The following is a 27,452-nucleotide window of genomic DNA, read 5'->3' as shown; positions in this document are numbered from 1 at the left end:
GCGCGCGCCCGGGAACCTCGTGCACGCGCTGCGGCACCGCCCGCCCCCACCCCGCCCCGGTCAGCTGGGTTCTGCGTCCAGCCGGCTGCGGAGCATCCCGGGCGGCGCGAACGGCCCAGCCATGTCCGCAGCCATGAGGGAGAGGTTCGACCGGTTCCTGCATGAGAAGAACTGCATGACTGATCTCCTGGCCAAGCTCGAGGCCAAGACCGGAGTGAACCGGAGCTTCATCGCGCTCGGTGGGCGGCGGGTCCCCGGGAGCGGCGCCGGGGCAGGGACAGAGGACGGGCGGGAGGCTCCTCGCGCGTGGAGCGGGGCCTGGGAGCCGCAGACTGCGGGACGCGCGGACGCTGACGTGTCGCCTCTGCCGGCCGCGAGTGTCCCAGGACCTACAGCTTTGGACGCAGTGTCTAGCGGGGTGAAGCTCGCCTTCACGTCCCGGACCCCACCCCCACCCGGCAGCCGGGCCTCGCGTGCACAGTCCTCGCGTGCGCCCGCGCGCGGGAGCCAGGTCTAGCCAAGCGGGGCTTCCGAGGAGGGGGAAACCGCGGGCTAGCCAGCAGGAAGGAGAGGCAGGGGACTGCTGGGTGTGCCCAAACCAGCCGGGACCTTCTCCCTAGGGTGTTGAGGCCGGGGTTGCTCGGTATGCTCAGCTCAGAGGGACCCTATCCCAGGGAGCTGAGGCAGGGGACTGCTCAGAATACCCAGCCCAGGGTCGCTCTGCCTACGGAGGAGAGGCAGAGGACTCTCCAGTGTCCCCAACCAAAACGGCGTCCAGACGATGGGCAGGCCCGACCGACCTCCTTGTGGTTGTTTCTCTCCTGTATTCGAGGCAGGAGAAAACCGCCTAGGAAAGGCCTAACGGCGAAGTATGGCTGTGGGCGGGGACTGTCCCTTTAGAATATCTGCCCTGCCACCCAACCCACTTCTCTCCTGTCTCCAGGTGTCATCGGACTGGTGGCTTTGTATCTGGTGTTCGGTTATGGAGCCTCTCTCCTCTGCAACCTGATAGGTTTCGGATACCCAGCCTACATCTCGTAAGTGACTCACCCTGCGGCCGCACTTTCCCTTCCACAACCATATCCCCATTCAGGGCTTGTTTGGGGCTGTTTAGTCCTTGTCCCTGACATAGAACTCGAAGCACCTTAAAGTCAAGGTACTACTGCCTAAGGTTACACATTTGGGAAGCCTTAACTTGTTCCCTGATCTCTATCAGCTAGCCTAATGTGTTTTATATTAGATTATACTGACGTGGAGTTGACTTTATCTCGGCTGCACAAAATGTGGGGCTCAGCAGCTATTGCGAGTGAATTGCATCCCATTGGTGACTTGGTTATTTCCACCATATGTTTTTGTTCAGTTAAACCCAATCAGTTAGAACTTAATTCATTCAGAGTTAAAATGAGGGCCTGATTGGCTGGGAACTCGATTTGTATCAAAGACTGATCTCACCTTTGCGTTTCTAGTACTGGGATGTCAGACATGAGTCACCAGCCTGGATTAATTTTTTGATTTTAAAAAGGCTAACTGTTGGGCCAGTGAGATGGCTCAGTGGTTTGATGATTGCCCCAAGTCTGACAACCTGAGTTCCATTCCCAGCCAGCCACACGGTGGGAGAAAGAGCAGGCTCCAACAAGTTGTCCTCTGAGTTCCAAAGGCCTCCATGCCACTTGAGGAAAGGTAATGGCAAAAAATTAAGGCTATTCTTTTTTTAATTAAAAAAAAAAGTGTGTGTAAAAAAAAAAGTGGTGTGGGTGTGTGTGTTATGCCATGCCAATGTCTGGGTACCATATGTGTGCCTGGTGCTGGAGGAGGCCTGAAGAGGATTGTTAGACCCCTTGGAACTGGAGTTATAGACAGTTGTGAGTCATCACGGGGTTCTGGGAATCTTTCGGCCCCTCTGGAAGTGCAGCCAGCCCTCTTAACCGCTGAGCCATCTGTCTGAGCCCAAGGACCAAATATCAAAAGCAAATTTGGAAACACTGTAACAAATCTTATAAAATACCTTCATAACAAAACTCCTTCGTAATATAAATTATTCATGTAATTAGATTTAAAAAATGTATCCTAAGATTAGGATCTACTGATATTAATTTTATAACTTAATTTCTGTTCAAATCAGAATTGTATATCTCCATTAATGAATTCTGTTTTATATTATAACTAAGTTGGTGGGTTTCATCCTTGTTCTCTTAATCTTCTTAACCACAGTGATAAAAACAAAAGGTAAAAACATTTCAGTTGGAGGCTAAGACACAAGATAATATTCTTATACCACCTGACTATCATTGGCCAGATTGGAATTTAGCATATGCTAGAAGGGAAAAAAGGATTTTATTTGTATTTTGTTTCATTTTTTTTTTTTGAGACAGTCTCAAGTAGCCCAGGCTGGCCTTAAACTTGCTGTGTAGCCAAGGATATCCTCCACCTCGATCTCCTCAGTGCTAAGGTTATAGGCAGTGTCACCCTGGCTAGTCTTCCAGATTTGTTTTTAGAAGTTCGTTGTTCTGGACAAAGGCCAGCTGCTGGCATGATGAGCTTGCTTGTGACATTGGAGATCCCTCAGGCTTCAAGTTGACAAGGGTTTTTACTCTCCCGGTGTTACCTGCACCATCTGGGTTTTGTAATTGTACCTAGGATCACTAAGGTAGACTGGGAACAGTCGGTTTGGCTTTCACTGCAGGTAAAGGAAGAGAGAAGCCCTTCTCGTGATCTCTAATGTTAAATGGGGATATGCAACCTTGATTCAGAATAGCTAGTAGGTCACTGTGTGTGGTAACAAAATTACCCTATGGTATTAGCCTCTACCTGACTATGTCTGTCTGTGTGTATCTTACTTGTAACTGTTTTACAGGGGACTGTGTGGTTTAAAGTTGTTTCTCTTCTTCCTCCCTCTGAATTCTGGGGATTGAACTGGGGCTATCAGGTTTGACAGAAAGCCTTTTTCCCAATGAGTCCTCCCCAAGAATATGGACTTTAAAAAAAGACTGCATGGCTACTTCAGGGCTACTTGATATATAATTGTATGAGAAATGAGCTCCTTTGTTGGCATTGACACATTGTATGTGTGCTGTAAAGGGTTAAGTGTTTCTTGGGTCTGGGCTCAGCAGTAAAGGGCATTGGCTGCTCCTGTTGTGCTTGTGACTGAAAGTGGGGTGGAGCCACTATTTCTCTCTGACCAGAGGTGATCTTAGGCTGCTCCATCCTCAGTCATAGTTCACAGTGGTTTTTAAGTTGCCGTATTATTTCTTCGTTCATACATTCACTGGCTACATAATCAACAGGGTATTACAGGCTCTCCTTACTCACAAGATGCTAAATGTTTCTGTCTGTTGCTAGAAGTTCAAACAGCAGATCCTGTTACTTCTAAAGAGTAGAGCTGGGTGGGATTTTCCAAGTTTTAGGATTTAGTCAATAAGTGAATACACTTTCTTCACAGTTTTGATATTCTGAGACAAAGTGACATTTGTAGTACATTTCAGTAAGAGTTAGAAAACACACTAAAGACAGAATAAAAGACACTTAAATGATTTAAGCAGAAGTTCAGAAAGCAGTGCTCAGTGAGCATACAGCCCGCCGGTGTGAGTGTATGATGTCGCCTTTCTGTAGGTCCAACTTTTTCACCTTTAAAGTCAGCATAGGATTGTGTGACTTGGATAGCCACTGGAGTCATCTGAGGGACAGGCATATTGATGGCTGTCTGGGTCTTCCCCATAGGTCCTGTTCTAATTGCTCAGGGATATGGCCTGGGCTCGTGGGGGGGGGGTGGGTGGGTTGAAAGACTTGTCAATCTTTTATAATTTTGAAGGGGTTCTAGTGCTCAGAAAGTGTTGGGAGCCTGTGGTTCAGAGCAGCAGTAGGGAACAATACAGAAGCGTCCTGTGAGTGTGAAGGTGGCAGAAAATGGCTTCTGTTCTCGAGAATCGGCTAGAGACTTCTTCAGTGCTCTGCCCTGTGTTGGAGAGGAGAGAAAAAAAAAATGTGTTTGTACACAATACAAGGCATACAGACTGCAGTCAGTAAACAGTCAAGTCAGTGTTAATTTAATCAAGTCTGTTCATTGTGTAGCCATTGAGATTGTACAGGTTTTTGTTTTTAAAGAAAGAAAATCCTTAACAATGATGGTTTTGAGTAATGCCCAGCTCATTGTTTCTAGGGGTTGGGGGATGGCTCGGTGGGTCAGAGTGCTTGCTGTGCAAAGTGAGTCCCCAGCATCCACATAAAAAGTGGGGTCTTCGTTCATTCACTGCCTCCCTAGCATTGTGGGGTTGAGGTAGGCCAATTCCAGGAGCTCGCTGGTTACAGTCTAGCTGACGGAACGCTTGCTGCTGGTTCACTAGGAGGCTTTGTCTCAAGGACACATAGAGGAAGACATTGGAAGTCCTCCACTGGCCTCTGCATGGCCCTCAGGCACATAAACCCACACACTCATGTGCATATTCTCACACCCACATCCACACCCCACCGTGTTTCTGCATGTCTCAGTCTGGTTGGGCTAGCCTAACAGCAGGCGATTTGTGAGTGAGGTTGGTTTTTTATTCTTACTTCTGAAGGCTGAGAATTCCAAAACTGCAAGCCACCAGCTGATTTGGTGATCTGACAGCTGTTCTGTGCTTCATAAACAGCATCAACCTGTGGTGTAGTCACGTGGCAGAAGAGGAGAGCAGACTTGTTCGAGTTGCTTACATCAGTCAGAACCCTTATAACCTAGTCACCTTCTGAAGGTCCCCATGTCTTAGGCTATGGGGTATTGGATTCCATCAAACTGATTTGTGGGGTATGGAAATCCAGAAGCCGTGGTCATCTTCACTCAGTCGTCCTCTGATCCCCTACTGTGCTCCTCAGTCCCCCACATATTCAATCTTCAAATCTGAGGTTCATCTGCTTAGCAAATGTCAGTCCAGCCGTACACCAGGGGCCGGTGTCACCCTTTAGATATGGCCTGGAATGAGATAGATACACTCTCCCTTCTGTGTCAGCAGTCTGACCGTGAGCAGGCAAGATATAGGGAAAGTAGAGAGTAACAGGAACGGCTCTTTGGATATTTATCTGCGGTGCTATTTAAGACCTGAGGAGTGAGCTGGAACCAGCCTGGCAGAAGTATAGTGGGCCATGGCCTGAGGTGGTGGCAGCCTTAGCCACTGCCACCTGGCTCTGTGACAGGGAAGAGTGCCTGGGAATGACAGAGAAGAGGCAGGTGCCAAAGGGGTCCGGGCGTGCAGAGGGCATGGCTGACCCTGAGGGCGGTGCACCTTTCCCTTCAGGTGGTTGTATTTTTTTCTGATTGTGTGAGAGAGGGCTTAAGTAAGGGTCACATGATAGCACTTCCCAGATGAAATGTCAATGGCCGCCGAGACCTCCGGAAGGGACTGGTGATCTTGCTAAAAAGTCAACCAGAACCTATTTCCTTCTTTCTCCGCCTTTCAGCTTTAGTTATTGTTAGTTCTTCCCCTGTAGCACCATAGGTAGGCGCATGCAGACTTCTCCTGTGCCACCATCGGAGAGGGCATAGAGATTGCATCTAAAGGTCAGCATTGGGCCTACAGATTGCAGGGTGTGGAGATGAAGTTTGGAAAAGCTCATTTGGCCTCCTGCCTTTTTCCATTACTCACCCCCCCTTGAGAAATTCGTGGGCGCAGCTCAGGTGCCTCTGGCCCCAGGTCAGGACTCTGAATGCTGGAGCATGGAAGCAGAGGTGAGCGGGGAGCTAGTGCCCACCCACGGGCCTTCTTCCCGGGGGTCTTGTGTTTTTCTGTGCACATAATCTCTTTGAGCCCCCTATTCTCTGTGTTTAGACATTCTGGCCGCCCTGTCTAGGCTGTCTGGAAGCCAATCCCAGCCTTTTAGGTTACCAAGAGCTGTTGACAGATCTACCTTCATCTCACTGATAAGAAAAGGCCGGCCAACAATGGAACTTGTTATAGAGACAGACCCACCTCTTCTTCCCCTGTAGCAGTGTATATACTTCAGTGGCCAGCACGTTCACAAATCTGTGCAAACATCTCCACTGTCTAGTTCCGAACATTTTTGTCACCCCCAAAAGGAAATCATTAGTGGTTATTCTCCTTTCTCCCCTCTCTACTTTTGGGTAGCCTTAGCTGTCTCAACTAATGTGCTCTGTGCATGGACATAGGTGGGATCGTGCACTTTGGGCCTTTGTGACTCTGTGCAGTCCTGCTTTTAATGGCAGTGCTTCATTAAGAGGCCCTGAGACCAGCAGAGAATTGGACTCTGTATCTTCATACACAAAGCTTGTTGCCTGAGATCTACAAAGATCCCTTGGCGGTGTGACGCTGGCCGTGAGTCCTGACCCTGCTTCTCTATACAAGTGGAACCATGATGCAAAGTCTAATGGTGTGGGTTTCTATGTTTATTATTGCCCTGCAGGGAGAGGGAGGGTAGGTTCTCTGCCCTACCCAGAAAGCTTTTGGTTTACAATTCTGCACAGACACCTGCCTTTCTTTTTATTTTTTTATGTGCTTAGAGAAGTCAGGCTGCTACTCTGCCCCGAGTTGCCAGAGTTCAGCCTTAGAGGTCAGGTACAAACCAAGGTCCTTTAGTGTTGAGTGTGGGTTAGTTTTTGTTCTCTTTCTGTAGGGGGTTGAACACAGGACCTTGTGGGTTCCACCACTGAGCTAATACACAACCCCTTTTAGTTTGAAATGCTATTCTGTGGTCAGGCATGGTGAGCACACACCTACAGTTCTAGCACTTAGAAAGTGGAGCCTGAAACAGCAGGAGTTCAAGGTTATGCCTAGGTTGTGCGCACTTGTGTGCGTGCGCGTGTACACACACACACACACACACACACACACAGGAGGAAGAGAGAGGATAGAGATGATGGATTTCCTAAGGTTATACAGAGGCTGGAGGGCAGGCTTGCCCTGCAGCCCTCAGTTACTCCACCTTTGCCACGTTAGTGCTAATCTCACAGACTGTAAGTATGTTTAGAGGTTATCACGATGGCATCTGTATTTAGAAGTTTTGAGATCTCACATCCACCCTGGGGACATGTTATTTTGTTTTCCTAATGCTCTCCAGCCCAGTTTAAACTCGTGGCACCAGAATAATGAATTTTATTTTCTCTGAGCATGATGACGTATGCCTTTCATCCCAGCACTGTAAAGGTGGAGCCATCCTGGTCTACATAGTGAATTCTAGCCCAGCCAGGATGAGACCTGCTCTTAAAAACAAAAAGGACTTTTTTTTTTTCTGAAAATATTTATTTTTATTATTTTAAACTGTGTGTCTGTGCGGGGCTATGTGAACATGGTATGGGTGCTGGAAGAGGCCAGAGGTGCTGGACCACCTGAAGCTGAAGTTACAGGCGCTTGTGAGCCACCTGAGGGTTCCACATGGAACTCTGGTCCCCTGCAAGAGCAGTAATAGCTCATAACTGCCGAGCCATCTCTCCAGCCCCAAGTACTTGACTCGTACACAGATGCTGAGCATTTGGTTAAGGCCTTCACTAATACAGCTCATTCAGTGTTCAGAACGGTCCTGCTATGTAAGCGTGATGGCAGTTCCCACTCTTTCAGACAGGAGGCAGAAGTAACAGCAGCCTCATCAAGGCTTTGATCAGTTTGTGGGAACTGGTTTAGAGCCCAAGGAGCCTGGTCTCTGGTCTGGATTTCAGTCAGATGCGTCCCACATGACCTTTTGTGTGTCCTGTAGATTCTTGCCGTAACCTTATGTAGTGAAGAAAATCCGGTGTTAATGTTTCCTTTTATTAAATCAGCTCTGAACCCATTAGCTTTGTGCAGGATGTCCGGCATCTCTCAGATAAGGTCCCCCACCCCCTGCCCGGTACACTGGGGGCATCTGCCGAGTTTTGTGAACATGAGCTGGAAGTGGTATTAATTTTTCTGTTTCCTGTCATGTAGCTCTAACTTGCCACCCCGGTCCGCACACTGTGCATGTGCTGCGCTGTTGACACACATCCCAGCCCCTGGCTCCTAGAGTCTTAACGAGTAACTCCCTGGTCTGGAACTCATTATCCCCCTGCCTCCGTTCTCCTGTCCAGGGATTTTAGGCATGTCCCATCACACTTGGCCGAAAGTTAAACCACACTTGACATAGAGGTTATAGTTATAAAGCCTTTGGTTTTGTTGACAATGGTTGTCCCTGTGCTTTGAAGATATATTCTTCACTTTAGGTGACTTGTTTCTGAGTGGCACATGAATTATGTGCCTAAGTGTATTGGGTGTGAGACTTCAGAGGCCTGCTAATGTAGAGTAAATAATTACAAGGTGTGTTACTTCTGGGCAAAGAGCCCAACTTAAAAAGAATTATATATATATATTTGTATTTAGTGAGGGTGTGGAGTGAACAAATGAACATGTGTAGAGATCAGAGGACATCTGTTTTGCTCCTTAGACTTCATTGCTTTGTTTAAAGTGTATTTTTGTTGTTTTAAACTGTACACATGTACACGTGTACATATGAGAGAGTATGTATGTGAGGGCAGGGGCCTGAGGATTCTAGAGGTGTCACCTGATGTGCGTGCTGGGCACCGAATCCAGGTCCTCTGTAAGAGCAGAAAGCTCTTAGTCACGCCGTCTCTCCAGCCCACTCTCCTCAGGCCTGGTTTTGTGGCAGAGTTTCTCTTGTTTCAGACAGGGTGTTGTGTGTGAGTGTCTGGCTGATGGGACTGCAGTCTTCTGGTAGGGGTGATGGGGTTGGGATTAAAGACATGAGCACTCTGTTTCACATGTGGCCTCAGAGGATGGAACTCAAACTGTCCGGCTTCAGTAGCTGAGCCATCTTGCTGGGCTCCAGCCTATGTTTATAAAACTCAATGGTATTGTGTGTAAAGATTCACAGAAGCAGGCAAGGCATGGTGGCGCACACCTTTAATCCCAGCACTCGCGAGGCAGAGGCAGATGGATCTCTGTGAATTCGAGGCCAGCCTGGTCTACAAATGGAGTCCAGGACAGCCAGAGCTCTGCTACATAGAGAAACCTTATCTTGAAAAACAAAACAAAACAAGAAAAAGAAAAGAAAAAAAGAGTCCCAGAAGCAGGCATTAAGGATCCTTCTTTTTATGGCAACAAGGGAAAACAACCTAGTCATACTTAGGACTTCCTAACTTTTTACATCATGGAACTTTCAGGCAATTTAGGAATTATGAGTATTCCCAAATACTGTTTTCTTTCATTAATTTTCTCCTGACTAATTTTTGTTTTTTCTTGTTATTTTTTTCCTGTGCTTAACCCACATGTTAAAGACATCATTATCCAAAGATGAAAAGAACTGTAAGGTTTTATTCTTCAGAGCACTGTGAGTGTGTGTGGCTTCAGCACTGTGAGTGTGTGTGGCTTCAGCACTGTGAGTGTGTGTGGCTTCAGCACTGTGAGTGTGTGTGGCTTCAGCACTGTGAGTGTGTGTGGCTTCAGCACTGTGAGTGTGTGTGGCTTCAGCACTGTGAGTGTGTGTGGCTTCAGCACCGTGAGTGTGTGTGGCTTCAGCACTGTGAGTGTGTGTGGCCTGGGTTTTCGTCCTGCTTCAGTTCAGTGGAACAGGCTGTTTCCTAGAAGAGAGTACCCAACCTGGACTAGCAAGGTTTGTACTTTAAGTCCACTTTCTTTTGCTCTTTTGTGGGGTGGAGGACCCAAACGCCAATGATTTACTCACTCCTGGTAAAGCCTTAACTTTTGGTCGACTCTTACTCAGGCGTGGAAGCTCTGTGAGGATGGCCCGCTGCTCCTGTCCATCTGTTCCTGGTCTTCTTTGGTTTCCTTCATTCTTGGCCAAAAGTTAAGCCTGTTCTGCAGCCTCCTCCTTGTTTTCCTTAGTTTCTTCAGAGCAATATGCCCACCTTTGGGTTGGAGGACACAAGAGACAGGACCTGGCTTCTTACCCTCTTTTAAGGACTGTTTGACACCATATTGGCAGACATGATCATCTTTACGAAAGTGTGTAGATTCTGCTAGCTCTTTGGGACCCCAACCACTGAAGGACAAGGATACCTGTCAGTCCAGGAGTACCCTCCACCCCCTGTCTCTTAGGGCAAACTCTCTTAGAACACTCAGATTGGCACCCACAATGCAGCCTTGAGCAGGCTTGGGCTTCCTATCTCCAGTTCTCCTTGGTCTGTTAACAAGAAGGCCCTGGCTCCAGCAGGCGCACTCAGATGCCTTGGCTTTCCTATCAGGCACGGATTTGGACCAGGGATCATTTCCACTCCTCACCCCAAGCATCAGCAGCTACTACTCTGTTGCCATGGTTTCTCGCAGGCTGTATGGTTTGCCATCCTCATCGGCATCAGTGAGTTTCTGGCAGCCAGAGTAGGAAGGAGATTGAGTTTCATCTTGACGTGGCCTACCATCCAGGAGGCACAGCAAAAAAAGAACTTGAATCCATTTTTTTAAACTTGGTTTTATCTCCGTTGAGGTTTGTTTTCCATAACGCTGACTTTCTGTGGTAGACCCCTCTCCCACAAGCATGCACACAGGTGGATTAGGAAGAACTTTTGCCTTTATTTTGGGTGTCACTATGTAGTCTAGACTGGCTGTGAATTCATCCCAGCCTCCCTCCTGGGTACTGCATGCGTGAGATACCACAGTAGCTCTGGGACTTCTTAAATGTTTGATTGTAGACTGCCGAGAACCACTTAAGACTGTGGCACGGGGACAAGTGCAATTAGGTCACCTGTGCTGTACCGGATAATCTGTGGTGGGCTCCCAGGCCACATTATCCACACTGGTGCACATGTAATTCAGGAAAACAAACAAACTGAAGATCTTACTTACTTCATTCATTTCTCTGTATTCTAAAAAAAAAAAAATCGAAGAAAAGAACGTGAAGCCTGTTGATACTTCCAAGTGCTGCTGCTGTATTTATCTCTAGAGCGACCGTGTCTGGGAGAAGAGAAGGACATGGAGAAAATGAATAGGCCAACAGCTGACATGTAAACACTGAAACTCTGTTGTGCTGGCCGAGAACAAATGCTCTGTTGAGAGCGAGTGAGCAAGTGGAGGCTGCTGTGGGCTCTCCTCCTCCGGCTTCTGCTTTGGTTTCGAGTGTGATCTGTGTGTGCGGCTCTGGGGTTGAATGCAGAGACTTGCATGTGCTGGGTAGGGCTGCACCCTTGAGCGACCCCTGCTTAGCAGGCTGGAAGAGGGAGAGGGGAGTGGTTTTAGCTGTAAGGGTCTCTCATTTTACCAGCAGGGACATTCTGTCCTTCAGCTGTCAGGCATCTTTCCCTCCCATGTCACGGGTGCCTCCTGAACAAACAAGGCACGGGATTACCACAGTGGGGTGAGACTGGTTTTTTTCTCCTGTTCAAGGCATCTCTGCCAGTTACCTGCACAAAACCGTGCTGTGGCTGTACGAGGAAGGAATGGTTGCCAGGGAGGGAGCGGGGGGGGGGGGTCTTACTGGGCGGTGAGGGGGGCTTGGGGCTTTGCTAGAACTTCTGATGCAGTAATGTTGCTGTGAAAGTTTAATGGTGACAGTGTCCACCATTTCACAAACTCAGCGCCCTGGTGCCAGTTAGAGATTTTGACTGCAGTATATATAATCTTGGATGCTATTAGCACATCCGTATTATGCAGATAGGAAAAGATAAACTCTGTCTTCATCAAAACAGCTAAAATGAAACCACTTGTGATAGGGCACACCACAATCACAATACCCAAGAGACCAGGCTGCCTGGAGGATCAGTCAGAGAGAGCCTTGGTTACAGGTTACATTTGAGGCCAGCATGGGCTACATGAGACCCATCTTTTTAAAAAGAAAAAAAAAATGTAGCTGGGCAGTGGTAGCACACACCTTTAATTCAGCGGTCGGGAGGCAAAGGCAGGCAGTTCTCTCAGTTCGAGGCTAGCCTGGTCTACAGAGAAAGTTACAGGACAGCCAGGGCTACATAGAGAAACCCTGTCTCAAAAACAAAACTAAACAAAAAAAGAAAACAATACTCATCCTTAAAGTCCCAAACTAAACAGCATAGTGTAATGTAAGATTTAAAAATACGGTATAGAATGTCTAGTTTGTAAGCAGACTTTTCTCTTTAAAGTAGCCTGGTTTGAAGAGTAATTATTGATCCACAGTAAAATTCAACAGGAAAACCAGAAATTCCCACCTGCCCCTCCCTCTCTGCAGAGCCAGGTCTACAGTTAGCATTCCTACTAGAGAGAGGAGTGTGTTACATCTAAGCGTGGGTGGACACCTCTGTCTCACCTGAATCCTGAGCGGTGCAGCTTAGTCATGTCTGGATCAGGGAATGTTTTCTGTTCTCTCTAATGGCATTTAGTTTGGGGGTGGGGGTGGGCAGGGAGAGAAGACTGGTAGCTCATGACCATCTCCACTTTGGTTTTCTTCATGTCTTTGATGTTATCCTTTAACATCTTCGGTTCTTGGCTTAGTTTCAAAAAACAAAAACAAAACAAAACAAAACAAAACCCAAGCCAACACAGATTCAGAGTTAGGAACAAGTAGGTGAGCCAGCAAGGAATGGACTCAGCCAGTGTCACCTATGGAGCCCCGTGGGCTGCAAGAGGCTCATGGGTGCCCTGTGTGTGGGTCAGTACCAGTTCAATACTAAAGAAAACAATTTCCCTAGTATATCTCCCAGAGTTGGCCCAAAGAGTGTTTTACCAGTGTTCAAAAATTTTCTAACCTGCACACGGGCCTTTGGGGATTTCAGCTGACCTCTTTCCTCTTAGAATTTGGGGTATATTTAAAATCCATAGACAATTCTCTATTCTCCTTTCAGCCTTACTGATATTTCCTGTACCAGATCTTAGCCAGGGACTATTGATTTTTTTCTCTCTTTAATTGCTTATTTCCCAATGAGTTCTAATAAAAATTACTATAATTATTACCTATTATGGACCTATTTATTCTGTACGATTTAGTGTTTATAAATACATTATACTAACTACTGTAATTGTCACAGCAATGCAGTAAGGTTTCTCAGCCACTTGGTAGATGAGCAAGCTAATGCCCAGAAAGAATGAATCTTCCCTGCCCCCAAGGTGAGAATGGGTGGCTGGGGAAGGCTGGTTAAGTGATTGCAAAGCCAGTTATAGTGTGCCCGGGTATCCTCACCTGTAATTAGTTTTTGGTAGTTTACTTTGTTTAAGTAGAAAGTTCAAATGATTTCATTTCATCTGATGGGTTATACCCTCTCTTCTCTCTATGTGTATATATCAAAGACCTTTTAATCCCTAAAGCACAGACTGTGTCACTGTTGGAGAAGACTGTTCATAAGGAAATCTATTAGCTAGTTCCTCAAGAGAGAGGTCAGGTGAGCATGTTCACTTTAGTGTTTGGTTATTACAAAGCCCCAGAGAGAAGGAGCCTCAGAGGTGTAGTCTGTAGCTCAGTGTATCCAAATGAAACCTTCTGTCCCTGTTATTAAAAAGCACCAGGCTAGGCCAGGGATCGCCAATGTATGCGCTTAACCCCAGCACTCAGGAGCCAGAGGCAGAGGCAAGCAGATCTCTGAGTTCAAGGCCAGCCTGGTCTACCATGAGTTCCAGGGCTACATAGAAAAACCCTGTCTTGCCCCTCCCCCCAAAAGCACTATGTTCATTACAGAGACATTTAATGAAGTAAAATCCTGCTGTCCCAGTGCTCAGGACTGATTTTATGCTCTCTGAAATCTTTCTGGATACCCATCTCCGTCTGTCTGCACACACAGACCCAGCCTTTCTTTGTTCACTTGTGTTTTAGCATCAAATTAGAATATGTTTCCATATCTTACGTTTTGGATATCTTTGTTTTTATCTGTTATAAAGGCTTCAGAATATTTAAAATGTGTTTAAGCCAGGCGTGGTGGTGCACGCCTTTAATCCCAGCACTCAGGAGGCAGAGGCAGGAGGATTTCTGATTTCGAGGCCAGCCTAGCCTACAAAGTGAGTTCCAGGACAGCCAGGGCTACACAGAGAAACCCTGTCTCGAAAAAACAAAAACAAACAAACAAACAAAAAAGTGTTTAGTCCATTCCCCCTTTTAAAATGTGTTGTGTGGAACGTCTATAATCTTATAATTTTAATGAATTAGAATAATTTTGATACCACTTTGACCTCTTTGATCTTCATTTTCGAAAACGCAGGCAGGCAGGTGTACATGCTCACACATGTGTGCACACACACATGCACACACACATTAGCATGACCAGGTATGTTAGTACGGTCCTACAACCCAGCACTTGGGAGGTAGAAGCAGGAGATGAGCAGCTGAAGGCCAGAGTCAGCTGTACAGCAAATATATATATATATATATATATATATATATATATGTATAATTTATATATATGTATAATTTATATATATGAGAATTTTAGCAATTCATCTTTGAGATGCCTCCAGTTCGACCTTTGTGGCTCCTGATTCCGGTCTGTGAAATTGTAGGGTTCCTGGCTCCCCAGAGCAGCAGACCATCTTTTCCTCCTTAGCTTTGCCTGTCACTCACACAGTCCAGCTTCTTTCTTGCCATCTGTTCTATGGAGGTAAAGCCCCATTCCCACCCAGAACATGGTGTGAGGCTCGGACAGAGAACACAGAAGCCACAGTGCCAAGCAGAGGTGGTCAGGCTCCGGGTCAGAAAATGCAGTGTAGGCTGCAACAGTAATGGACCTAAAGGCCACTGTGTGTCCAGAGAGGCTGTGAATATTTACCCCGGGAGTTCAGAGTTCAGGATCAGTGTCTGCCACTTACGATGAGGCCAGGCCTGTGCAGAGAGTCACAGTCGTTGCCAGCCACCACTGAGAGTGCTCCAGAATGTCTCTGGAGTTATGCGCCTTTTCCCTTGGCCTTCTAGTCAGTGCAGGAATCAGTAGCTGCCCTTCACTTGCAGCATGTTAGAAACCACAATGGCTACTGGGGTTTTCTTTCTTAGAAGAGAGTAGGGTGGAGCTGTGAAGGCGGAATCTGATGATGGTTGTCAAGTTGGCTCTGTGGTGCGGTCAGCTGCACAGTTTGCTTTCTTTTTCTTCTTAAATCTTAGTGTGTTTGGTGTGCGTGTGCGTGTGCGTGTGTGTGTGTTGGGGTAGCTTACCCTGGCACCCCCGTTGGGGTCAGAGGACCGTATCAGGTGAGGCGGGGCTCGTTGTTGCCAGTGTGTCCACTGGGGTAGCTGGCCCGTGAGCTTGAGGATGGTTGTCCCCGCCTCCCATCTGCCATCATAGGGTGGGATTAGACACACTGTACTGGGTTTAGCTTTACATGGCTATGTTCTGGGCATCTGGGCCAGGTCCTGACTTCTCTGCGTTACCCACTGAGCCATCTGCCCAGCCTCTCTTGTTTATTGTAATTTTTGAGACAGCAGTCCGGCTTGGAACTTGAGATTCTCTTGTTCTCACCTCCCGAGGGCAGGTGCCAGCACACCTGGCTTCGGTACAGCTTTCTGAGAACATGTGGCTGTCTGCCACCTTCCACAGCCTGAGTTAGTAGGTCTCAAGAAGGAACTAGATACTGTGTTCTACCGACTCCTCTGGGGGGGTATGAGCCAGCAGACTTTCACTTCTGGTGGTCCCTCCTCTGCCCCAGTAAGGGGGGGGGGTAGTAGAGTGCCTTCTGGAATTTACACTTTGAGACTATGGCCTCTCTCTGCTCTTTATGCTCCAGGACCTGTGGACCTTGGCTTTTCCTAGCACAGGGCAAGATCTGTGGTACCTTACAGAAAGAAATAAGATTGCAATCTCCTATTGTACTTAGCAAACATGAAATGCACATTTTATACCAGACATGTTGCTAGGCGCTGTCAAGTCTGATGGTGAGTGGCTTTTTTCTAATTAAGAAAATGACTCTCTACAGTGGAGTGAGCACAGGCTCTGGAGGTGTCCTAGGTACCCAGGCTGTGCTATTGTACCAATGCTGCCTGTCTTCTCTAAGCTAAGGTTCTTCCTCTAAAAACAAAACAAAAAACCAGCAGCAACGACAAGAAACACCCTACAGGCTATTATGAAGGTTTTAAAAGTTGTTTTTGACAGGGTCTCGTTATGTATCCCTGACTGGCCTGGAATTTACAGAGATCCTCCTGCCTCTGCCCCCCCCCAGCCGGCCCCCCCCCCCCTGAGCTGGAGCGCACGTGTGCCACAGCTCCTACATCTGCTTGAGGTTTTGGTGTCGGAGAACAGACTGTGAAGGAGGAGTGGCTCTCACTAATTGGTGGTGTATTTTCTTTTACATTGCTTTTCAGAATGAAAGCCATCGAGAGTCCCAACAAAGATGATGACACCCAGTGGCTGACGTACTGGGTGGTGTATGGTGTGTTCAGCATTGCAGAATTCTTCTCCGATCTCTTCCTGTCCTGGTTCCCCTTCTACTACATGCTGAAGGTACGGTGGCATCTGACGGCTCCTCTCTTCCACACACGTCTCTCAGACTCCATCTCAGGACCTCTGAACCAGGAACAGTAGGAGCAAGGGCTCCAGTGTTGGATGCCAGTGGTTCCTGTCTCAGACTACAGAGGAGGAGGCAGGACTCCCCTCTCCCATCCTCTGTTGAAGGCCTTGTGTCGGTTGCCTGTTTGGTAACTGCAGGGAATGGCGGTCCTATGATTGACCCAGGTTAATCTCCATGCAGTGGTGTGTCACAGCCTTCACAGCTTTCAGCATTCACAGTGCTGAAGAGGAGTCATTATTTTTGGGAGAAAACCAAAAAATTTCCATAATAGATCTGGAGAAAGAAAAATGTCTAGTTGGTTGAGAAAGTTATCTTGGTAACTTTGGCAGTGTGGTAGTCAGAGCTCAGGCCTGCCAAACCTTGTTTTTGGCACAGGACTAGCCCAGGCTGCCAGCACTTGGGGGAAAGGACAGGAATCTGAAACTCGTTTATAACTGGGTCTCTGCGGGCTTCTGGCTTCCCCAGAGGGGAGGAGGGGAGAGGGTTGCTCATTACTGAGCATGGTGGTTCTTTCTCGAGCTGTGCTCAGATGGTGGCCCGAGTCTTCCCCGAAGAGTGGATGTGATGTAGGCACAGACTGCAGACTTTGCAAGCTAGACAAGGTGGAGTGCCCAGCCCCTAGGAGCTCCAGGCTAGCCTCTGTCCCTTTTTATTAGTACAAAGTACATGTGACATAGCTTAAAGATTCAGGTCACTCTGAAAGGTTTTACAAAAAAACCAATCCATTCTGCACCTCCCTTAAAGCTAACCATTGCTGGGGCTGGAGAGATGGCTCAGTGGTGGAAAGTACTTGCTGCCCTTGGCGAGGATCCAGGTTTGAATCCCAGCACCGACATGTTAGCTCACAGCCGTCTGGAACTCCAGTTCTGGGGAATCTGTTTCTCTTCTGGCCTCTGGGGCACCAGGCACAAGGAAGCAAAATAAAAGTAAATATTTTAAAAAACAAAAAAGCTCATTTTCTCTCACTTATGGCAACTTAGCTTTGCCATTTCTTGCTCCATCTGTAAGTAAGAGGTGGCTTCCGGGCTTGCCTCTATTTGGTGCAATATTTTGAAAGGTGGTTTCCTACCAGATCCTTACAGCCTTTCCATGGCCGAGTCACTCGCATTCACAACACTACGACTTTGAAGGCAGTGTTCAGTCTGGTCTGAGGTAACACACCGAATTGTGGGTTTTTTTACACCTAGCAATTGTTGCTTATATGTCTTATGACCCATTTACAGTTATTCTTATTTGCATACACTTGCATACGTAAATGCTTTCTAATCTGAGGAGGCTTGGGTGCAGAGCAGGGGGTAGTGTGCTGTCTCGTGCTGTAGTTTCTTGGATTTTTCTGGGCTGCAAGCCTGAGCAGGGCTTTGTACATGCACTGACCTACCCCGCCAGCTCCTTAGGCTTAATTTCTAATTCTCAGATAAAATAGATGTAGCTTCCTTTGCTGTCTGATCTTAGCCTTCATCTTAGAGAGTCTGTCCACACGTTCCTCTGTCCCTGCCGTCTGACTGTTCTTACACTTGCTCGTAGTTACAGCGGTTCTGCAGCAGTGCCATGTGTTAGGACTTTTATTTCATCTATCATAATTTCCAAACCTAGCTAGTTTTGTTCTGCACTTATTTTAATTTTATTTTACTTGTGTGTGAGAGTAGGTGAATGTGAAAGAGTGTGTGTGAATGTGAGTGTGGGTGTGAGAGAGACTGCATGCGTGTGTGTGCATGTATGCATGTGTGTGAAGCATGTGTGAAGGTCAGAGGACGATGTCAGGAGTTGGTTCTGCGTCTCTCATGGGTTCTGGGAATATGCAGTAGAGCTCTGGCCCTTGGGCTTGCACAGCTGCCTCACTTCTTTGAGCGTAGAAACAATCTACTGTGAAATTCTGCATCCTTCAGTCGTGCTTCTGCTCCTGACAAGGTCTGTGGCTGATTATGTTGTTTTTCTTTAGAAACAGTGTACTCATCCAGTATCTTATTATTTTGGTCTGTGAACCGATTTTCCTCCAAGGGATTTATAAACTCTTTTCAGGCTGTGGAATAAATGACACGCCCTTTATGTCCTACTTAGCTTTTAATTGTGGACTCGACCCAAACTAGAGAAGCGGGTCTCCTGAAGGACTCGCCATCAGACTGGCTGAGGGCTTGTCCTTGGGAGATTATTTTGATCACTAATTGTTGTAGGAGGGCACAGCCTGTTCCCTGGCAGGTGGTCCTGGGCTGTGCAGAAAGCCAGTTACCCTGAGAATGAGTGAACCAGCGACCAGTGTCCCTCACCCACGGTGCCTGCTTTGTTACCGCGGAGTTCCCGCCCTGCCCACCTTCGCTGACAAAAGTTATAACAAACCCTTTCGTTCCCTGGGTTGCTTTTTGTGAGACTGTATTGTCACTGCAACAGAACTAAAAATAGGATACTTCAATATAAAAAGGGGAACGGGCTGGAGAGATGGCTCAGCAGGTAAGAGCACTGACTGCTCTTCCAGAGATCCTGAGTTCAATTCCCAGCAACCACATGGTGGCTCACAACCATCTGTAATGGGAACTGATGCCCTCTTCTGGTGTGTCTGAACACAGCAACAGTGTACCCACATACATGAAATAAATAAGTAAATCTTTAAAAAAAAAAAAAAGGGTGGTGATGGTGGGGAACTGGCTCCCTCTCCTGCTCTTTTCTTGCTTTACTGTGGGTCAGGGAGAGCAGCCATCTCTGTTTTATTTTCCCTTAAGACAGGCTTTATGCTCAGATGACCTCAGATTACTGTGCACAACTTGAATGATTGATTTTGTTTTGATTTTTCAAGACAGGGTCTCATTGTATAGCCCTGGCTCTCCTGGTACTCTCTCTGTAGACCAGGCTGGCCTCGAACTCACAGAGCTTCACCTGCTTCTGCCTCCTACATGCTGCTATCAAAGGTGTGCATGCGCCACCACGGCACCACCGCCCGGTTTGAACAATTGATTTTATTATTTTTTGAACAATCTATTTTAAATTCAGCCTGTCTCCTTCTCTGGCTATATTGCAAAGGCTTTCCAAGGTCTAGATTTCCTTTTCCCCTTAATTATACAGGTTTTCATAAGGCAATTTTATACAACTATATATTGTATATTGAGGATATTTCCCTTATTTGTTTCCCTGACAGTTTTTTTTTTCTACTTACATGTCATCAGAACATAAATGGTATTGTGTGTCTAAGACTTAGATTTCTGACTGATTCATTGTAGCATAGTGGGAAAAGTTGACACAAAATCATTTTCTGCAGTGGTGGCCCATATCCTTAATCCCAGCACTTGGGAGGCAGAGGCAGGTAAATCTCTGAGTTCAAGACCAGCCTGGTCTACAGAGCAGGTTGCAGGACAGTCAGGGCTGTACAGAGAAACCGAGTCTCAAAAAAAAAAAATTCAGTCTCAGTCTCCCATGTTTCTTCCTCTTCTCCCCCCTCTCCCCCCTCCCTCCCTCTCTCTCCCTCTCCTTCTCTCTCTCTCTCTCTCTCTCTCTCTCTCTCTCTCTCTCTCTCTCGTGTATGTGTGTGTGTGTGCGCCTGTGTGTGCCTGTGTGTGCGTTTGTTGCTGGGGATTGACCTCTGGGCCTGGTGCATTTTCAGGCAAGCACTGTATCACTGAGTACATCTCCAGACTTTGAAACACATTTTCTCTGGCGTTAGCTTTAAACTCTGACCACGACAGTCCCCTGACTATCAGTTCTAGCCCTACTCTTGGATGGTGATAGCACTGAGCCACAGTCACCTGGCTTGTTGTCGTGTATGGATTCATTGTGTCTGTGCTGATGCCATAGCAGCCTCGTTAGAGCGGTGTGTCCTTCATCTGAGCTGCCAGTTAGAGTGGGTTCCTCTGGCTGTCTCTAGAGTTATCTATCAGCTTGAAGGAGAGCTTGACAAAAAGCATGGCCACCTCTGTGTGAAAAATAGTTCCATAGACGAAGATGGAGCTCTGAAAGCTGGTAGCTGGGTATTGCCTTGAGAGTTAAACAGTAATTAACCTTCTTAATATGAGAACTGGCAAGTGCTGAGGATGGAGGTAGAGAGCAGTAATTATTTTACTGTCTCAAGACAGTTAGCTAGAGAGTACCAGGAAGTACCAAGTGGATAGCTGGCTGTATATTTTACAGAGTAATCACATTGACGACAGAACTAGAAATGTTTGAGCTGGTCCCATCTGTTAATCTTGCCTTAATTCATCCATAAGAGAGAATCAGCCTGACTGGATTGCTCAAAGGTAGTGTCTCTGTAGGTGGGTGATATTTCAGAGGGTTCCATCAATAGTGGGGACTTTAGATGATACTGTTGTCCTCCTGATAGCAGATAAAAAAAAAAATCACGGGGCTGGAGAGATGGCTCAGTGGCTGCTCTCGCAGAAGTCAGGTTCAATTCCCAGTACTGATATGGTGGCTAATAGCCATCCATAACTCCAGTTCCAGAGGAATTTAATGCCCTCTTCTGACCTCTGTGGGCACTGTCTGCACATATGGTGCACATATGTACTTGTGGGCAAAGCATTTGGGCAATGAAGTAAATAATGCAAAAAATAAAAAGAAATGATTTTCATAAAACCGTACAGAACAGAAAAAGGACTCAGACGTTCTCGCTTGCCTGTGCTCATGAGACAGGCCCTTTTGATTGTTCATCTGGTCAGCCGTTAGCATTTCACCTTGGTGCTTTCTTTTGATGTGAATATATGTCTCTGTGAATAATTTATCCCTGAAAATGAGACATCCTATGTTTTAAAAAAAGATAGTAGCCAGAAACATATCCCTCTCCTTTCTTTGAAGTTTCAATATTCTGTGCCGGAGTCCAGCCGGCATGAAAGGGCCCTAAGGAAAGGCAGTGATGGGGGCTGGAGTCAGTGGTGAGGGCAGCGTTTATTTATCCTTGGCAGGATATCCTTTGTTCTTTCTTCTGTCTGTAACTGTTTGGTAATAAAGGCCAAAAGCTGTTGGCTTCTTATAATAAACTCTTTCTGTTAGCATCAGGAGATTAAAAAAAAGAATTGTTAGGTTCCCTTCTCTCTGGCTCACCGACCAGACAAGAGGTTTGGGCTCATTAATTCTTTGTGAACCAGGAAGAAAAGAGAAGGAAAGAAAGAAAATAGTTTACATAGGCAGTATGCACAGATACACACACACACACACACCCACACACACACACACACACATACATATTCTGGTCAGGCCTGACCACCTATCTCATCAGCTCCACAAGTGTTCTTGCATACTTACACACATACACACATATCTACCCATGTATGTATCTACAACAGACTTATACATATATACATTTGGTGGGTGGATGGGGCAGAGCCCCAGATGCCACACTTTGTTCTTTCTTCTGGCCTGCTTATACCCTCTTAGACAAAAGTTCTTTAGAAAATTAGCTTATAAATAAAATTTCACACAAAAGGGGAGTCACAGAAGGATGTTGATATTAAATTCAAAGCAGTATTTCATTTGATAAGCTCATTATATGTTCAAGGCAACAGTTTCATGTGACCTCATTCATTAGTTCATCTAAACAGTATTAATTCATGAAAGTTCATTTTTATGTTGAGCTGAGGGAAGAGGCATGTCAGCTGCAAGAAGCAATCCTGAGTTGAAGTCTCTTGGGACCTTGCCTCTCAGAGCTCACCCATCATAAGCCATGGTGGGCCACCTCCAGGAAAGTCACCCGCTAGCCTTAGCCTCTCCTAGATGGCTCCTGACAATTTTGCCCATGCTGGCCTTGAACTTGTATGTTAAAGTGCAGTGGCTGGGGCTACAGGCACTGCTGTATACTCAGCTCTCCCTTACTTTAATTATGTGTGTGCAGGGTATGTGTGCTCACCTGCGTGTGCCCCACCCCCACACCAGCCCCACACACGGGGCCGGCGATCTAAGCTCAGGCCCTCACCTCCCTAGCCCCTTCTACATTATTTTTTATTACTAGGCTCTTATTTTAAGAAGAAGGAGTTCAGTCAGACAAGATGGTGTCGTGTGTAACAGTGATTGCTGTGCAAGCCTCTCACCCTGAACTTGATTTCCAGAACCTATAGTGAGGGAGAGAAGTGATCCCTGAAAGTTAGCCTTTGACTTTCAAGTGTGTACCTGCACTCACACACATGCCCCATATCTCAAATCATATCACATACACACACAGTGTAAAACATAATGGGTTTCACTAGACATAATTTGTGTTCCCTTTACTTTCCTCTCTCTGTCTCCCATTATTATTTATTTACCTATTTATTTTAGACATGGTCTCACATATCCCAGGTTGGTTTCACTTCCTGTGTAGCTGTGGACGACCTTGAATGTCTTGCTTCACCTCCACACAGTGATGGAATTGTGGGCTGGTACCACCGTGCCCAGCTTCTGTGGTGCTGGGGGGTTAGCCCAGGAGGTTGACTGAGCTAGGCCAGCACTGTAATGACTGAGCTGTGGTCCCAACCTCTCTCTGTCTCTTCCTTCTCTTTCTTGTGAAACGCAGCCTCTCTGTGTCACTCAGGCCACCTCGTTACTGGTCGTGCTTTTTCCATCTGAAAGAAAGCGCCTCCCATCAGCCATTAGACAACACTGGAGCACCAGTGGGGATGTCAGAAACAATGTTGTCCCCAGCGTGGGGGAGGGGGTGCGTGGAGTCCCAGCGTGTCCCCGGGTTCCTTCTCACCAGCCTTCTGTCCTCTGCAGTGTGGCTTCCTGCTGTGGTGCATGGCCCCCAGCCCGGCTAACGGGGCTGAGATGCTCTACAGGCGAATCATCCGTCCTGTCTTCCTCAAGCACGAGTCCCAGGTAGACAGTGTGGTGAAGGACGTGAAGGACAAAGCCAAAGAGACTGCAGATGCCATCAGCAAAGAAGGTAAGCCTTGGGGACAGCTTGTGCACTGTGTGGAGAAGATGCCATGCCCTAGGCTCAGATAACAGATGCACTGGACACCTGTCCTCCCCCATGTCCTCAGCTTCTTCCTCAGTCATCAGGTTAGAAAAGTGGCTTTTCTACCGCAGGCAGAGTTGAGCACCAGCTCGATGAATGTCTATGTATCCAGTTCAGGCAGGCCTACAATTAGCAATCAAGAAAATGCAAGGCCAGTCTGATGGAGGCAGCTTTGCAACAGAGGCTTCTCCTCCTCGGGTGAGTCAGGTTGAAAACAAGATCAGCTGTCATGAGGGCTTCCTGAGTCTGACCTGAAAAAGCAACAGAGGAGACCTCAGGGTAGACTATTCAGGAACTGCTTGTGGAAAAAAGCTTGGAGGCAGAAGACATAAAGGAAACATAGAAGGATGGCAGAAGCAGGGACAGCCAGTGGGCGGGGCTGGGCAGCCAGTGGGCAGAGCCCGGGGAGCCAGTGGGCGGGGCTGGGGAGCCAGTGGGCAGAGCCGGGGAAGCCAGTGGGCGGGGCGGGACGGGGTGGGGCAGGAGCTCCCCACAGTCCATGGGAAGGCTATTGGCTTAGACTGCTGCTGGAGAAGTTTGAGCAGAACAGTGTGTTGGTGGCCACTGTATGAAGAGTGGACTAAGGGGCTTTAGCTCAGCCAGGAGAGCATTTGCCTAGCAAGGGCAAGGCCCTGGGTGGGTTCCGTCCTCAGCTCAGGGTTTGGGGGGATGTGGGCCGAAGAAGGAAGGAAATATTAGTCTAGTTAGGATGTTGTGATCTGGCAAGAGGTGGTGGCCTCATGATTTGTAGCAGTGACAATAAAGTAGCAACAGTAAGCATGGGAATCTTGATTGCTTTTTAAGGTGGGGCAGCAGGATTTGCTTAGGAGTTTGAGAGAGAAAGAAGCCGAGGCCAGGACTTAAAGCCAGAGCAGTTCAAAGGCAGACTTGCCATTGAGGTGGGAAGATTGGGTAGCAGAAAATACAACATCCTGTCCTGGGCAGATGTCTGAAGTGTCTATTAGATAGAGACCTGCGTGGAGCAGTCAGATAGCCCCTGAGTACAGATGTTGAGAGCCTCAGGAAGTGGATTTTACACTGAGGGTAAGAAATGAAAGTGCACTGCCAGCCTGGAGAATCTGATCAGGATAGCAAGACAGCCAGAGAGTATTGTACAATGAGGTGTCCATCACCATGTGCCCTAAGGGTTAGGTGAGAGGAGACCAAGAGACGACCGTCAGACTCAGCAGTGAGGAAGGACTAGTGACCCAAAGAAAGTGGCTTTATGGGCACTGGGAACAAACACCTGATTGGAGAGATTTGAGAGACCAGGAGCAGTGTCCTTGAGAGCACAGGAAGATATCTGGGGAGACCCTTCTTACGGTAGGAGAAACATCATGTTTGAAAGTCAGTAGAGCTCACAGGGCGGGGAGCTGCTGCCCACAACCATGCCCTCAAGCAGACCAGAGATGGATGGCATCTAGTGTGCCACAGGGTGGGTAGCCAAGAGGGGTCAGTGTTGGAAAAGCTGGTTTTGAGTGTATAGCTGGGAGCTTCAGTTTGCTCAATAAGAAGAAAAGAGAAGTGAAGGAGGGGGGAGGGTCAAGGAACAGGAGGAGACATGGATGCTGTCTAGGAAGAGGCTGGCCTATTGGGGTCTCAGTGAACATTTCCAGTATCACAGGCCATCAGACTGCTCAGTTCTTGCTTTGGATCATGAAAGGAGACCCCGAATAGGATTTAGAAATTGGAAGAAAGTTGGTTGGAGAGACGGCCCAGTGGTTCTCTGATGGTTCAACATCACTGGGGATCTCTCACACAGCTAGCTGAGAAAGACGTGTTTCCCCCTTGATGTCAGCTTTGCCTGACGATTTGAAGGGATTGAAGGGAGAGCAGTTGCCAGGAAGCTTGTAGACAAAGGGATTCCTTGGCTCTCACTGGGAGACTCTGGGCTCCAACAAAACCAGCTACTGTCTGGGCCATCTCACTGTGCCCCACTCGCCGGTCTCCCGACACTTCCTGCCTTGGGGGAATAGTGGCTCAGTGAGTAAGTCTAGGCATGTATAGTGTGGTGTGGGTTCTGTCCTAACTCTGGTCACCAGGACCGTCTCTGCTGCTTTGAGGATTGAAGGACACAGGACAGATGGTCCAGGTGAGGATGTCATACAAGCCTCGAGGCTAGATGACCTTTAAGAATTCTGCCGACGTCTTAGAATTTGTGTCCATTTCCTGGGAGCCTTCTTAGCCTTGACCACAAGCGTCCGTGTGTGCTCATCAGCATACAAGTCACCCGCCTTAGTCACCACCTTACCTAGTAGCCAGGGAGGGTGGAACTTACATTATAAAAGTCCTTCATACATTTTCTTTTCCCTTAACAGTCAAGAAAGCCACGGTGAACTTGCTGGGCGATGAGAAGAAGAGCACCTGAGGCCTGGCCGGGCGCCCCTCCCCCCCACCCCCTGGAGCTCCGTGTCACATTAGGGACAGTGGCACAGTCGTTGGATAATGTTGCCTTGGAAACTTCCCGCTGTATTAAAAATGGAATGTGTTGTAAGCTGCTTTGCCTTTGTCGTATATGTAGGAGCATTTTCATTTAAATCTAACAGAGTGGGCAGCACCTCAAGTGTTTAAAATATTTTGCTGTGTAGGAAGACATGCCACTATACTCCAGGAAATACAAAAGAGGGTTGGGAATCTCTGTCCGTAGGCCCTGTGCTCTGCGGGGCTCACCCTGCATGCGTCTCCTTGTGCTTATAGTTAGGAAACCTTTGTGGTTGTGCTTCACGCAGTGTATGATTTTATAGATATATAGTACTGTGTTTTAATGTATCTGCGCATATACATAAATATGGAAAATGTTATTGTTTGGCTAGAACATGCACAGTGCTTGTGAGGAAGAGGCCAGGAGAGGCTTGTAGACGCCACCTGTGACCTGAGAAGCGAGACCACCTGCCGAGGCTGGAGGTCTGAGCTTCCAAGTAATGTTTCAGAAATCAATGCAAGCGAGTAAGACTCGAACCCGAGATCAGCTCCAGTTCCCCAGGAAACAGTGGCACCATCTCCCCTGCTCCTCATCTGAGATGCTGAAATGCCAGCCGTTCATGGTTTACCTTAAAGCTGGCTAACAAGGTCCTTAGTCCTCTCCTCCCCAAACTCTTTAAAACTAGTTCAAGGCACCTCCCAAGACAGACATCCCACCTCCCAAAACATCCCACCCCCCATTTTTAAAAACATGATCCCACGTAGCCCAGGAGAACCTTGAAGCCCTCCAACTCCCAACTGCTGCTCCTTGTAGCTTGTGCCCCACGGCTGGCATACGTGTGCGTTCTTGTTCCTGTCAGCAGCACATTGCGCTGATGACGTCCGGCTCAAAGAGCTGTTCTGGGCATGTGAAGGGCAGTGACTAACAGCTGCTGTCCGCCCAGCAGTGGCTGAGTTAAACTTTCTACTCTTTTTTGGTTTTATGGCCAACCTCAAGAGGTCTCCTTACTTTACAATTCATAATTATTAGCATTCCCTTAAAAATCTCGTCAGTTTTAGGTTTTGTTTTGACAGATAGAATAAAGTTTAAGTGACTGCCCATGGTCTGATGGGTCAGAGGTTTGGGTCTAAAAATCTGCAGTTTGCACCACACGCCAGTGTCCCAGCCTTCGAGTTAGTCTGAAGTGGACTAAAGGAGTTGTCTACCAAAGTGAACAACAGGAGTTACTTTTAAGACAAATAGAAATTCTCCTCCAGATGACTAAGATAATAATAATATGATATGAAATATTAACAATACAAAATAAGAGGCACTGTGGCCCTAGCCTAATATGGGTCACTGTGTCCGTTTTCCTGGGAATAGCAGTCATTAGGCTTCATATGACTTAGGGGAGATCTTTTAAAAAATAAGAACTATTGTTTGGATAAAATCAATTGTTAGGCTTTAAACATTAAAAATATTTAGGTCCTTATAAGTAAAAGCACGTTTTTCTTGTTGGCAGAATGAAAATTACAGTGTAGCATATAGGAGCAGAGTGTTAATATACAAAATACTTTCTGTGGGGGATGGGCAGGCAGGGAATGTTGCTCACAGCTAGTTAGAGATTGTATTGGTGGAACGCTGCAGTGAAATAAACTCCAAAAGTAATTTTGCTTCATCAACCCCACAACTTTGCGGGAGACTCCCTGCTACTTCCTGCAGCTGTCAGTGGGAGAAATCATGAATTGACTTCTGCCTGCCGGTCCTTCCCAAATAAATAGTGTCATGACTT

The 27,452-nt window shown here is 47.2% G+C and overlaps 1 protein-coding gene across 1 annotated transcript; it reads left to right on the top strand.

The window, feature by feature from the left end:
- Reep5 (receptor accessory protein 5) lies at window positions 1-25,753 on the top strand. The gene is made up of 5 exons (XM_085833419.1): window positions 1-239; window positions 944-1,037; window positions 16,147-16,285; window positions 23,016-23,184; window positions 25,578-25,753. Exons 1-5 carry the CDS (start codon window positions 122-124, stop codon window positions 25,625-25,627), a joined length of 570 nt encoding a protein of 189 aa, XP_085689545.1. The 5' UTR covers window positions 1-121; the 3' UTR covers window positions 25,628-25,753.
- The last annotated feature ends 1,699 nt before the right edge of the window (window positions 25,754-27,452 follow it).

The sequence above is a fragment of the Mus caroli genome, unplaced genomic scaffold, assembly GCF_978045245.1.
Source record: "Mus caroli unplaced genomic scaffold, Mus_caroli_1 scaffold_19, whole genome shotgun sequence".
Taxonomy (NCBI): domain Eukaryota; kingdom Metazoa; phylum Chordata; class Mammalia; order Rodentia; family Muridae; genus Mus; species Mus caroli.
Note: the sequence above shows the minus strand (reverse complement) of the source record. Positions and strands in the feature narration are given on the sequence as shown.